General features: G+C 43.5%; 1 protein-coding gene across 2 annotated transcripts in view; it reads right to left on the reverse strand.

Moving 5' to 3' along the window:
• ccdc61 (coiled-coil domain containing 61) overlaps positions 1-13,867 on the reverse strand; it is an 85,453-nt gene that overhangs the window by 42,499 nt on the left and 29,087 nt on the right. For both annotated transcript variants that reach the window (XM_073063899.1, XM_073063900.1), the window contains 2 exons: positions 9,563-9,779; positions 1,916-1,998 (listed from right to left, as the gene is read on the reverse strand). In XM_073063899.1, coding sequence (XP_072920000.1) covers positions 1,916-1,998; positions 9,563-9,779 — 300 coding nt within the window. The remainder of the gene's footprint in view (positions 1-1,915; positions 1,999-9,562; positions 9,780-13,867) is intronic.

The raw sequence follows: 13,867 nt of genomic DNA on the forward strand, positions 1-13,867 counted from the left end.
GCCTTCATTACCACAGACTCAACCTGTAGATTAACCTTCTGGGAGTCTTGCAAGGACTCCTAAGTCCCTCTGCACCTCTGATGTTTGAACTTTTTCCCTTTTTAGATTATAGTCCACACTATTGTTCCTTTTACCAAAAGGCATTCTGTACATTTCCCCACACTGTATTCCATCTGCCACTTTTTGCCCATTATTCCAATTTGTATAAGTCCTGCTGCAATCGCATTGCTTTCTCAGCACTACCTACTGCTCCACCTAACTTCACATCATCTACAAACTTTGCCACAAAGCCGCGATGATCCAAATCACTGACAAAGAATGTGAAAAGTAGCGGTTCCAATACTGACCCTGACCACTATCACCGGCAGCCAACCAGAAAATGCCCCTTTTATTTCCACACTACCTCACTTTTTAAATATATATTATTTCTGTTTTTGCACAATTTTAATCTATTCAATATACATATACTGTAATTGATTGATTTATTTATTTTATTTTGTTCTTCTGTATTATGTATTGCAATGTACTGTTGCCAAATAACAACAAACTTCATGCCAGTAATATTAAAGCTGATTTTGATTCATCCAGTGTACATTGCCATGCTCTTTTGATTGACTGTACATGAACAAAATAAGCACAGACACACGGTACAGATAATGGGCTATCTCCATACAATGCTATCAATGATTGCATCCACCAAATCTTCATTTTCATTATAACATTCAAGATGACTGTAGATACCTTCACTCTTCATAGCTCCTAACCTGAAGAAGAGAAATTGTTTTATTTTCACCCCCTGCCATTTCTGATATATTCAAGCCTGAATACTTGAAACTGCAGTGAGCAAAACAGTTCTGAATTGTCTTACTGCTTATTTCTTAGAAACTATCAGTGACAAAAATCACTGCTTTTTGAACACAAACTCATGCAACTGACTCTGTTTAAAAACTATTATTTAAATTGCTATTTAAAAAAATGTTCGTTCTAAGCACAGTGTAGTGTCTAACAGCCACAAAAGTGCATATGATTGACGCTAGCCAGACAGGATGGTTTGAGTACCTCAGAAACTGCTGATTTCCTGGGATGTTCATGCACAACAGTCTCTTAAGAGTTTACAGGAATGGTGCGAGAAACAAAAACTGGTGCAAAAATACTTTGTTAATGAGAGAGCTCAGAGAATGGCCAGACTGGTTCAAGCTAACAGGAAGGCGACAGTAACTCAAATAAGACCATAAAATCATAAGACAGAGGAGCAGAAATAGGCCATTTGGCCCATCGTCTGCTCCTCCATTTCATCATGGCTGATCCATTTCCCTTTCAGCTCCAATCTCCTGCCTTCTCCCCACATCTCTTCAAGCCCTGTTGATCAAGAATCTAACTGCCTTAAAAATACCCAATAACTTGGCCTCCGCGGCTGCCCATGGCATCATAAAGGACCAGGCATTACAACAGTGATGTGCACAAAAGCAACTCTGACCATACAACACATCGAACGCTGAAGATCACACCAGGTCCCACTCCTGGCCACTGAGTGCTTACGGTGAATAAAGCTGATCTGTGATGAAGAACAAACAATGCTGGAAACTCAGCTGTTGAGCAACATCAGTGGAAAGAAGCAGTCTTGGACTTGAAACCAACTCTTATTTCTCTTTCCACAGATACTGACGGTCCTGCTGAGGATTTCTAGAATTTTCTGCTTTCATTTCAGATTTCCAGCATCCACAGTTTTTGAACTTTATACATTGTTGTTTAACAACTAGATGAGTTCCAACCAACCCCCCACCCCCACCTCCCGAGATCAAGGGCAGAAAGGGTAATCATAACCATACAGACAGAAGTCAGCTCACTCAGCACAGATTGTGCAGCCACTGTGAATAAAGCTTTGGTGCTCATACAATTCCGGTCACAAACTCACCCCCTCTTGTATAAACCCAGCTCAACAGTTAAGTTCTTCACTCGTAGCTTCAACTTCCGCTCTGAGGCCTTTACCTCTTCAAGCTGAGGGCAGAAACAGAAAGAAAACAAACATTAATTCTACAATGTCAACAAAGGTGATACTCTTCTTTTTAAACATTTATTTTTATAATCGCAAGATCCTGCTAGACATTAAGAACCTGAAGTACTGCAGGCCTACCCCAATCAGTGAGTTGCTCTTTGGCAGAGAAGCTGCAGGAACTGGACTTGGTGTGGAATGTGCTGTGTCAGAGAGGAGTTGGCATACGAAGGAGATGTGAGGAGAAGTGACTGACTTAGTCATTGTTCTTGTGATCGCAAGACCCTTTTTGACATTGTTAAAGTGGAATTCACTGATCTATTGGCGGACAGCAGGGGTGGACGGCAAGGGAGCAGCGTAGCCTCGGTCACAGCAAGAACTATGCTTCTAGCCGTGGTGTCGCCTGTTTACAACCGCCAGGAGAGAGACGTTGAAGCCAGTGTGCTTGACTAGAGGCAGAGTGGCGTGGCGTCCAAGCTGGAGTTGGTGCTGCCCCTCCACCCCCATCCCAGTACTCACTTGGCAGAAGACAAGCTGTATTGTGGTCAACTGCAGATTTCTGCTAGATTCATGGACTCAGGGTCTGGACTACTTGTTTTTGCGTGGCTGCATTTTACTGGTATCCTACATGTGCTTGCTATCTTATGTGTGCATTGTGTGTTGGTACTGTGTTCTGCATCTTGACCCTGGAGTTACACTGTCTTGTATTCGTAAGTTTTCATGTATGGTTGAATGACAATTAAACTTGAATTGAATTGAATTTTGTGCTGAGAACCTGGGCTCTTTGAGCAGAGTAGATTTGACAGCGATGTTCAAAATCATGGCCAGTTTGGAATAAATAAGACAACTGTTTCCAGTGGCAGAAGGGATAGAGACCAGAGGACATGGGTTTAAGAGGATGGGCAAAAGAAAACGTCATTACATTAATATATTTTTAAAATCTGTCGCGATTTTCTTCAGATTTCTAGCCTCCAAGCTATTTCCGTTGGCATGATCCTAACTGTGATCCAGAATGAACTGTATCAAACAGATCAGATAAATAAAGTAGGAGACATGAGACCACAGTGGCTGGAATCCTGGATTGATGGCAACCTCACATTCTGTCTGGTTAGACTCCATCCCGACAGCAAGAATATCAATTTCTCTAACTTCTTGTAATTCCTCCCCCCTCCTCTCTTTTCCTATTCCCCATTCTGTCTCCCCTCTCACCCTTTCTGTCTCCCCTCTTGCCATTCACCTTTCTCCAATTGTATGTGGCCTATCAGCGGTGTCAACGGAGCTTTACCAGGAGATTTCTCACAGGTCGGCAGCGGTTATTTAAAAAGGGAGCTTTGAGAGTGTTTGTCCATTGTATGTGGCCTATCAGCAGCGTCAAATGAAATAAAAGTACAGAAGGGATAAGCAGAGCGGCCATTGTATGGGAGTAGGCCAGTGGCGAGAGTAGAAGTGACAGGCTTCGGCTCAGAAGAGGTGTCGGCTCTGTGTAAAGCGTCTGTTAAGGTTTCCTTTCTGTGTTTTTTTCCCCTCTCTTACTGTACCATTTAAATGGCTCTGGTGTGCTCTTTGTGCCAGATGTTGGAGAACTGGGTGACCCAGAATCTCCTGGGGAACTACATCTGCGTGAAGTGCACCCAGCCACAGCTCTTTGAAGACTGTGTTAGGGATCCAGAGCAGCAACTGGATGACCATCAGCTTGTATGGGAGAGTGAGGAGATGGCTGATCCTGTCAGGAGAAATGGAAATAGGCAGTTAGAGCAGAGCACCCCATGGCCATTCCCCTCAAAAACAAGTAAACAGCTTTGGATACTTTTGTTGGGGGGTGTCTTCCCAGGAGAATGCCACGGTGACCGGGTTACAGCCACCAAGCATGGGTCCGTGGTGCCAAAGGGAAAGAAAGAGAAGAAGGGTGTGGTAGTGATAAGGGACTCAATAGTGAGGGGAACAGGCCCGAGATTCTGTGGATGCGAACAGGGCACCCGGATCGTATGTTGCCTCCCAGGTGCCAGGGTCAGGGATGTCTCAAATTGTGTCCGAAACATTTTGGAGAAGGAGGGAACCCAGCCAGATTTGTTAGTACATATTGGTACCAATGACATAGGAAGGAAAAGCAAAGAGGTCCTGAAAGGAGAATTTAGAGAGCTAGGTAGAAAGATGAGAAGCAGGACCTCCCGGGTAGTAATTTCAGTATTGCTACCCTTGCCAAACGCCAGTGAGGGTAGAAACAGGATGATTTGGCAAATAATTGTGTGTCTGAGAAGTTGGTGTGGGAGGCAGGGCTTCAGGTTCTTGGATCATTGGGATCTCTTCTGGGGTAGGTATGACCTGTTCAAAAGTGACAGGTTGCACCTGAAACCAAGGGGAACCAATATTGTCGTAGGCAGGTTGGTTAAGAGCTGTTGGGGAGGGTTTAAACTAAATTGGCAGGGGGGTGGGAACCGGAGCGAAGGGACTCAGGAAAGGACAGATGGTAAAAAAGTAGATCGTCTGCAGACAGATTGTCAGGAAGGGCAGTCAGGTGATGGGACTTAGTTGCAGCCAACAGGCTGAGTATCAAATCATTAGGGATGCAGAATCAGAAAGGACAGCAAATACAGCACTCAAGGTGTTGTATCTAAATGCACGTACTATAAGAAATAAGGTGGATGATCTTGTTGCAATATTACAGATTGCCAGGTATGATGTTATGGCCATCACTAAATCGTGGCTGAAGGATGGTTGTAGTTGGGAGCTGAATATCCAAGGTTACATGTTATATCAGAGGGATAGGAAGGTAGTGTGGCTCTGCTGGTAAGGAATGGCATCAAATCAGTAGAAAGATGTGACATGGGATCACAAGATATTGAATCCTTGTGGGCTGAGTTGAGAAACCGCAAGGGTTAAAGGACATTGATGGCAGTTATATACAAGCCTCCCAACAGTGGCTGGGATGTGGACCACAGGTTACAACAGGAAATAGAAAAGGCATGTCAGAAGGGCAATGTTATGGTAGTCATGGGAGATTTTAACATGCAGGTCGATTAGGAAAATCAGGTTGGTAATGGATCTCAAGAGGGTGAGTTTGTTCAATGTCTAAGAGATAGCTTTTTAGAGCAGTTTGTCGTTGAGCCTACTAGGGGATCAGCTATACTGGATTGGGCGTTATGTAATAAACTGGAGGTGACTAGGGAGCTTAAGGTACAAGAACCGTTAGGAACCAGTGATGACAATTTGATAGAGCGACAGTAAAGTCTGATATAGCAGATTGGGAAGTTTTTAAAAACCTACAGAGAGCAACTAAAAAAAATCACTAGAAGGGAAATGAAATATGAAAGCAAGCTGGCAAATAACATCTAAGTGGATAGTACAAGTTTTTTTAAAGTATGTTAAAAATAAGAGAGAGAGTGGATATAGGACTGCTAGAAAATGAGACAGGAGAAATAATAACAGGGGCCAAGGAGATGGCGGCTGAGTTAAATTAGTATTTTGTGTCAGTCTTCACTGTGGAAGACACTAACAGTATGCCTGATGTTGTAGTGTGTGAAGGGAGAGAAGTGGGTGCAGTCTCTGTTACAAGAGAGGAGCGGCTCAAAAAGTTGAAAGACCTAAAGTTAGATAAAACACCCAGACCAGAGGAACTGCACCCTAGGGTTCTGAAAGACGTTGCATTAGAAATGATCTTTCAAAACTCATTGGACTCTGGCAGCAGAAAGGAAATTATAGACCAGTTAGCTTGACCTCAATGGTTAGGAAGATGGTAGAGTCAACTGTTAATGAGGTGATGGAGTACTTGGTGACACAAGACAAGATAGTGCAAAGTCAGTATGGTTTCCTTCAGGGAAAATCCTGCCTGAAGAACCTAATAGAAATCTTAGAGGAGATTACAAGTAAGATAGATAAACGGAATGCAGTGGAAGTTGTGTATTTGGACTTGCAGAAGCCTTTGACAAGGTGCCACACATGAGGCTGCTTACCAAGTTAAGAGCCCAAGGAATTACAGGAGATTTACTAACATGATTAGAGCATTGGCTGATTGGTAGAAGGCAGAGAGTGGGAATAAAAGGATCCTTTTCTGGTTGGCTGCCAGTGACTAGTAGCGTTCCACAGGGGTTGGTGTTGGGACCACTTCTTTTTATGCTGTATATAAATTATTTAGATGATGGAATAGATGGCTTTGTTGCCAAGTTTGCAGATGATACAAAGATCAGTGGAGGGGCAGGTAGTGTTGAGGAAAGAGGTAGGATGCAGAAGGACTTGGACAGATTAAAAGAATGGGCAAAAAAGCGGTAAATCAAACACAATGTTGGAAAATGCATGGTTATGTACTTTGGTAGTAGAAATAAATGTGTGGACTATTTTCTAAATGAGGAGAAAATACAGGAATCGGAGATGCAAAGGGACTTGGGAGTCCTTGTGCAGAACACCCTGAAGGTTAACTTGCAGGCTGAGTCGGTGGTAAGGAAGGCAAATGCTATGTTAATATTCATTTCAAGAGGTTTAGAATTCAAGAGCAAGGAGGTGATGCTGAGGCTTTATAAGAAACTGATGAGGCCTCACCTTGAGTATTGCGAACAGTTTGGGCCCCTCATCTTAGAAAAGATGTACTGACATTGGAGATGGTCCAGAGGAGGTTCACAAGGATGATTCCAGGAATGAAAGGGTTATCATATGAGGAACATTTGATGGCTCTGGGTCTGTACAGAAGGATGGGGGGGGGGGGGGGGATCTCATTGAAACCTTTCAAATGTTAAAAGGCTTAGACAGAGTAGATCTGGAAAGGATGTTTCCCATGGTGAGGGTGTCTAGGACAAGAGGGTACAGCCTCAGGATAGAGGGGCATCCATTCAAAACAGAGATGCAGAGAAATTTCTTTAGCCAAAGGGTGGTGAATATGTGGAATTTGTTGGCACATACAGGTGTGGAGGCCAGGTCATTAGGTGTATTTAAGGCAGAGATTGATAGGTTCTTGATTGGACATGGCACCAAAGGTTACGGAGAAAAAGCTGGGAACTGTGGTTGAGGAGGAGATAGAAAAAAGGATCAGTCATGATGGAATGGCAGAGCAGACTCGATGGGCCAGATGGCCGAATTCTGCTCCTATGTCTTATGATTCTCCACCTCCTTCCCTTTCTTAACTGGTTCACTCTCTTCTCTGATCAAATTCCTTCTTGTTCAGCTCTTTACCTCTTCCACCTATCACCTGCCAGCTTTATCCGTCTCCCCCAGCCTTTCCCTTTACCTATCACCTCCAGCTTGTACACTTTTCCATTCCTCGTTCCCCACCTCTCACCACTTTCTTATTCTAGCTTCTTCCCTCTTCTTTACAATCCCGATGAAAGTTCTCGGCCTGAACGTCGACTGCATTTTCCTTTCCATTGATGTTGGCTGCCCAGCTGAGTTCCTCCAGCATTTTGTGATAACAAAGTAGTTTGCAAGTTCAAGATGGTGCCGAGCTGAGAACTCCGTTCCCAGGGAATTAACTTAAGGGAAAAACTGTACATAGATCTTCTATCTTTTATTCCCAGAACAGTGAACAATGGTGAGTGGCATCACAAACATAATAGCTTTAGGGTTAAAGTAGAGCAGGGGTTCCCAAACTGGGGTCCACAGACCCCTTGCTTAATGGTATTGGACCATGGGGTTAAAAAGGTTGGGAATCCCTAAAACAGTGGGGGAAAAGGCTTAAGAGAAACTTTCATGCAGCATATGGCCCTTCTATTTTTTACAAGATGTGAGACTGTGAAAAAATCTAATGTTGACCAGGTAACAGCCAAAGGGGAAAATTGAGGAGTGCTTAATGGCTCTGGGCTCGTACTCGCTGTAATGCAGAACAGTAGGGGAGGTGGTTTCATTGAAACCTATCGAATATTGAAAGGCCATGATAAAGTGGACATTGAGGATGTTTCCAATATTGGGACAATTTAGCACTAGAGGAATCAGCCTATGAATACAAGGATGTCCCTTTAGAAATGCGATGAGGAGGAATTTCTTTAGCCGGGGATGGTGAATTTGTGAAATTCCTTGCCACAGACACCTGTGGAGGCCAAATCATTGGGTGTACTTAAAGCAGACATTCTTGATTAGTCAGGGTGCCAAAGCTTACAAGGATAAGGCGGGAGAATGGGGTTGAGAGGGAAAATAAATCAGCCATGATGTAATGGCACAGCAGACTCAATGGGCCAAATGGACTCAGTTCTTCTTCTTTGTCTTTTGGTCTAAATGGGATACAGTGCAGAGGCCAAAAAGGGTGGATAGAGTAGGGAAGAGAGGGTCATTTCCTTTCCAGTGCAGTGGATTCCGGTTAACTGGGCCATCAGTTAACTGGAGCCGCTGCTTATTTGGAACAACTCCTAAAGAACAAAAACTAACTGAGAAAATAGCCAGGACTCCCTTTGCTTATTTGGGACATTATGCCGCTTAATTGGGGCAGGGGACTGTTTCTAACTAGCATCAGACAAGTGAAATCTGTGGTAGTTAGACACTACACCATGCTTAGAGCAAACACTTTTTAAATAGTGTTAGTTGTGTGTGCTTCTGCTTAAAAAAAATCAGTGATTTTTGTCAATGATAGTTGGCGAGAAATAAGCAGTAAAACAATTCAGAACCGTTTTGCTCCCAACGGTTTCAAGCATTCTGGCTTGCAGATGCCAGAAACGGCTCTGTGTAAAAATGAAACAACTTCACTACTTCAATAAGTTAGAAACTATGGAGAATTAAGATATCAACAATTATCTTGAATGTTACAATGTAAATGAAAATTTGGAGGATGCAATCACTGAAAATTGTATGCTGATAGTCCATTATCTACACTAGGTGCCTGCGCCAATTTTGTTCATTTACAATCAATCAAAAGAACACGGCAGTGTACACTCAGCTCTCACCTGTGATTCCAAGGAGCTGTTTGCATGCAACAGCAGGCAGACCCCCATACACTGCTTCAACAGGTGAGCTAAAGCAGGCGAGGGTAGCTGGCAGGCTTCATACCCTGGTGGGGTAGGGACCTGCCTGTCCTAGCATGCGAAGTCAGCTCCAGCCATCAGGGTGGGTGAGATCCAATGGCCAGGAAAGTGATTCTGCAGTGTTACATGGAGAGCGAAGGACATAACAAGGCACAGAAGTAGTCATGGCCATCCACAGCAACCAGTGAAGAACCTTGTGACGTTTACTCATACCACTGGACCTGGACTTCCGAGGTCGAGAGAGTGGAACTGCCCCAGTGCAACAGCTCTTCTACTTTCAAAACTTTCCCACACAGGTTTCCTGACATCGTCGGACACAATGGACAACCACAAGTAGTACTGGTGTTCTAGTTTGTTCTGTATTTCACTTAAATAATTCTTTACTCAGTTAAATGGTAGTTTATCTTTTTTATTCTTTAAATATTTCCATGAAACTTCAGATAATTGAGGTAGCTGCTTAGTTGGGCCAAAATGTACTGGTCCCGATGTGTCCCATTTAACCGCATATGATACTTAATTTTAAGTAAACAAAATTCACAGGTAGAAGACGCACTAGACAATTGTGATTATTTCACAGACTCAAGACGACAGTACGTAAACACTGCTATATTTGCACAGTTATTCCAATACTCACCTCATCAAGGACCTGGTGGTACTCCTGGTTTCTCTTGCTTGCCGCTCTCTGGTTTTTTGTCCGCTCCTTCATCAACTCCTGTTCCAGGCCTTGGATGACTTTCTTCAGGATTTTAATGTCCTTGGCGACAGTTGCTGTGCTCGAAAGCTTCACCTGCTCCTGGAGCTGCAGTATCATCACCTCCAACTCCTGCTTCTCCTGCAATAGCTTGTCAAACCTGAGGAGTACACAGAGAAAGAAAGACAGTTAATCCTACCCTGCTTGGATCCTTCCCAGTCAAGGACAGTGTGGGAGTCTAATAAAAGATTAAAGATTTTAGTTTAGTTGCTCAAGTTTAATTGTCATTCATCCATGCAGTTCTGGTCACCCCACTATGGGAAGGATGTTGAGGATTTGGAGAGGGTGCAGAAGAGGTTTACCAAGATGCTGCCTAGTTTAGAAGCTTGGCAAACTTGGGTTTTCTCTGGAGCGGTGGAAGCTGAGGGGATATCTCATAGAGGTTCATAAGATTACGAGAGGCATAGATAGAGTGGACAGAGAGTATCTGTTTCCCAGAATAGGAATGTGTAATACCAGAGGGTATGCACTGAAGGAGAGATGGGGTAGTTTCAAGGGGGATGTGAGGGGTAAGTTTTTTACCCAGAGAGTGGTGGATGCCTGGAATGTGCTGCCTGGTACGGTGGTCGAGGCAAATACATTAGAGGCTTTTAAGAGATGTTTAGATAGGCACATGGATGTGAGGAAGGTGGAGAGATATGGACCTTGTGTAGGTAGGAGGGATTAGATTTGTTTTTTTGTTAATTTACTTTTTAGCTGGTTTGGCACAACATTGTGGGCCGAATGGCCTGTTCATGTACTGTACTCTTGTACAGCACATGAACAAGCCGTTCGGGCCACAACGTACCCCTGAATACAGCCAAATGAAACAGCATTATTTCAGGACCAAGGTGCAACACACATTACCAACAGTCATACACAGCACAAAACACATACAAGATATCAGTAAATTCATCATCATTATGTGCCATGTTGTATGACGTGGGCAATCATGGTCCCCATGACCATGATCGTTCTTGGCAAATTTTTCTACAGCAGTAGATTTCCATTTTTTCTTCTGGGCAGTGTCTATACGAGATGGGTGACCCTAGTCATTATCAATACTCTTCAGAGATGTCTGCCTGGCGTCAGCGGTCGCATAACCAGAACTTGTGATATGCATCAGCTGCTCAAACGACCATCCACCACCTGCTCCCATGGCTTCATGTGACCCTGATTGGTGGGGGGGGGGGGGGGGGGGGGGTAGGGGAGGGGGCTAAGCAGGTACTACGCCTTGCTCAAGGGTGACCTGCAGGCTAGCGAGGGGAAGGAGCACCTACACCTCCTTTGGTAGGGACGCATCTCCATCCCGCCACTATATCAGTAAAATACAGTCACAAAAAATATTTAGTCCAAGACCCTGAGTCCGTGAACGAATAAGGACAGTGTGAAAGCCATTGGCCACTCTTTTGGAAAATGCATAATATTTTACAGCATAGGAGGCCATTCATTCCTCCACCTCTACGCTTCCATAAAATGAAGAGAGAATGTTTGTCTTATACTAGAAATATCCCAACTGAGACTTGGTTGATGAAGAAATTCAATTGTGACAACTGACTGTTGTGCCATCTATTGCATCCCACAGGGACAGACATGGACAGGGTCCTCCTCAGATGCCCATAAAGCTGCTCCATTAATTATAGTGCAGACCCCATCCACTTAGAGGTACAACAGATATGCTGTCAACACCAAGTGTGAAGTAGAACATCTTCCATTATGTGCAGAGATTTTTGACCTCAAAATAGCTTTTGAACCCAACAATCAAGAATATGGTTATCATAATTGGCTGCCAACTGAAATTGGCATTTTCAGTCTTCTCCACAATGGTATCAAGCCTTGATCTCCACCATAATCTCAGACAAAGTTGCATCATCGTCCTAACATTTTCCTCATTCTTTCTCTACCTAACTGCAGTGCCTTACCCCCAGACTGCTTCCCACTGATGTGGTGGGGATCTACAAGAAAAATGGGAAACCATTCCACCTATGTCACCCTTCCCTCCCCTCCCCCCACCACCCCATTCTAAGTCCAAGGTCTTCCCAATATCAGTTACTGAGCTGCAGTTTGCAGATGACACTTACATACGTGCTTACTTGCTAGCCGAGCTCCAAGTTCACTGAGGTCTGTAGTTAATTGGGCAGGAAAGCAAAGGTCCTTTAACAACCTATAACCTCACCCTCTAAAGATGTGATTCCCTTCATTTGTGTGGGATACTCTGTCACTTAATTGGGACAGGAGACTGTTGATGAACAGTTTCTAACTAGGATTAGACATGTGAATTCTGCAGCCATTACACTACATAGCGCTTTGTGTGAACAGTTTTTAAACCGCATGGGTTGCGTGTGCTTCTGTTCAAAAAGCAGTGATTTATGTCACTGACGGTTGGCAAAAATTAAGCAGTAAGACAAGATATCTACAGCAAAATGCTGGGAAACACAGACCGGTTGCTCACCGTCTGGTATGGAGGGGCTAGTGCACAGGATCAGGAAAAAAGTTGCAGAGGGTTATAAACTCAGATAGCTCCACCATGGGCACTAGCCTCTCCATAGGACATCTTCGAAAGCTGATGCCTCAAAAAGGCAGCATCCATTATTAAGAATCCTCACCACCCAGGACATGCCCTATTTTCATTGCTACCAGAGAGGAAGTACAGGAGCCTGAAGACACACTTAATGTTTTAGGAACATCATCTTCCCCTTCACCATCAGATTTCTGAATGGTCCATGAACACTAACTCACTATTTTGTTCTCTTTTAGCTCTATTTATTTATTTTTATATTTCTCATTGTAACTAGCTATATAACTCTTTCTTGTGAATTGTGTACTGCCGAGAAACAACAATTTTCACAATATATGACAATAATAATAAACCTGATAATAGACATCATTCCTTATCTCAGAAGCCATGATAGAATCAAGGAAAATCGGAATCAGTTTTAATATCATGAAATTTGTTGTTTTGTGGCAGCAGTACATTGCAATACACAATATTAAAAAATATATAAATTCCAATAAGAAATATTTATTTTAAAACTTTAGCGCAAAAAGAGAGCAAAAAAGTGAAAAAAATAGTGAGGTAGGATACATGGATTCATTGTCTATTCAGAAATCTGATGGCAGAGGGGAAGAAGCTGAGTGTGTGCCTTCAGATAGCATGGAGAAGAAGGCAAGTAATGGGTCACGCTTGCAATCTTGAAGAAAGAGGAACAACGCATCAGTATCTTGGGCCAAGACTATTCCTCTCCATAGATGCCGCCCAACCTGTGAGTTCCTCTAGCATTTTGTGTGTATTCACTTAAGTTCACCAGTCCTGCAGTCTCTGTCCATTTAAGGATAAGCGTGCTTGAAGATCAAGACCTTAAACATTCCACATTTTATTACACAGTAGCAGTAATCAGATACGCCTTCAAGACATTGCATATTGGATCAGCTTCTAGAGTGGTTAAGGCAGGTACAGTACTGTGTACCTATGCAAAAGTTTTAGGCACATATATAGAACTGAGCTACCTCAGACATTTGTACTATAGTATTGCACTATACTGCTACTGCAAAAAATATCATGACATATGTGACTGACGATAAGCCTGATTCTGATATTGGTCTCTATTGTGGACTGAGAGTGGGAATTGGACAGGAAGAAGGGAATCATGGTTGGGGAATAGGGGAAGGGAGAAGGAAGCACCAGAGAGACTTCTGTAATGATCAATGAACCAATTGTTTGTAATCACTAGCCTTGCCTGGTGCCTCATAGCTGGGTGTGTCTGCACCTGTGCCACCTCCCAGCCCTGGCACACCTCTGCCACCTGCCCCACACCCTACCCACGGCACTCCGCCTTCACCATTCACAATACCCACCAGATTTACAAACTTGCTCTCTGCTCCACGTTGACAAATACAGTACAGTGCAAAAGTCTTAAGACACTCTAATTATATAAATGTGCCTAAGACTTTTGCACAGCACTGTCCAACATTTAAATGGAAATGGACGAGTACATGGATAGGAAAGGTGAGAGAGATATGGGCCAAACACAGGCAAATGGGACCAGCTTGGATGGGAATCTTGATTGGCAAGGACCAGTTGGATCGATGGGCCTTCATTTGTACTGTATGGCGCTATGATTTAAAAGTTTGATCAGAGAGTGCTGTAGAAAATCCCACAATATGGTAGAAAAAGGGAGTCAAGGTCAGTGGCTCATAGGCTGACATCCC

The sequence above is a fragment of the Hemitrygon akajei genome, chromosome 12 (assembly GCF_048418815.1).
Source record: "Hemitrygon akajei chromosome 12, sHemAka1.3, whole genome shotgun sequence".
In the NCBI taxonomy this organism is placed as follows: domain Eukaryota; kingdom Metazoa; phylum Chordata; class Chondrichthyes; order Myliobatiformes; family Dasyatidae; genus Hemitrygon; species Hemitrygon akajei.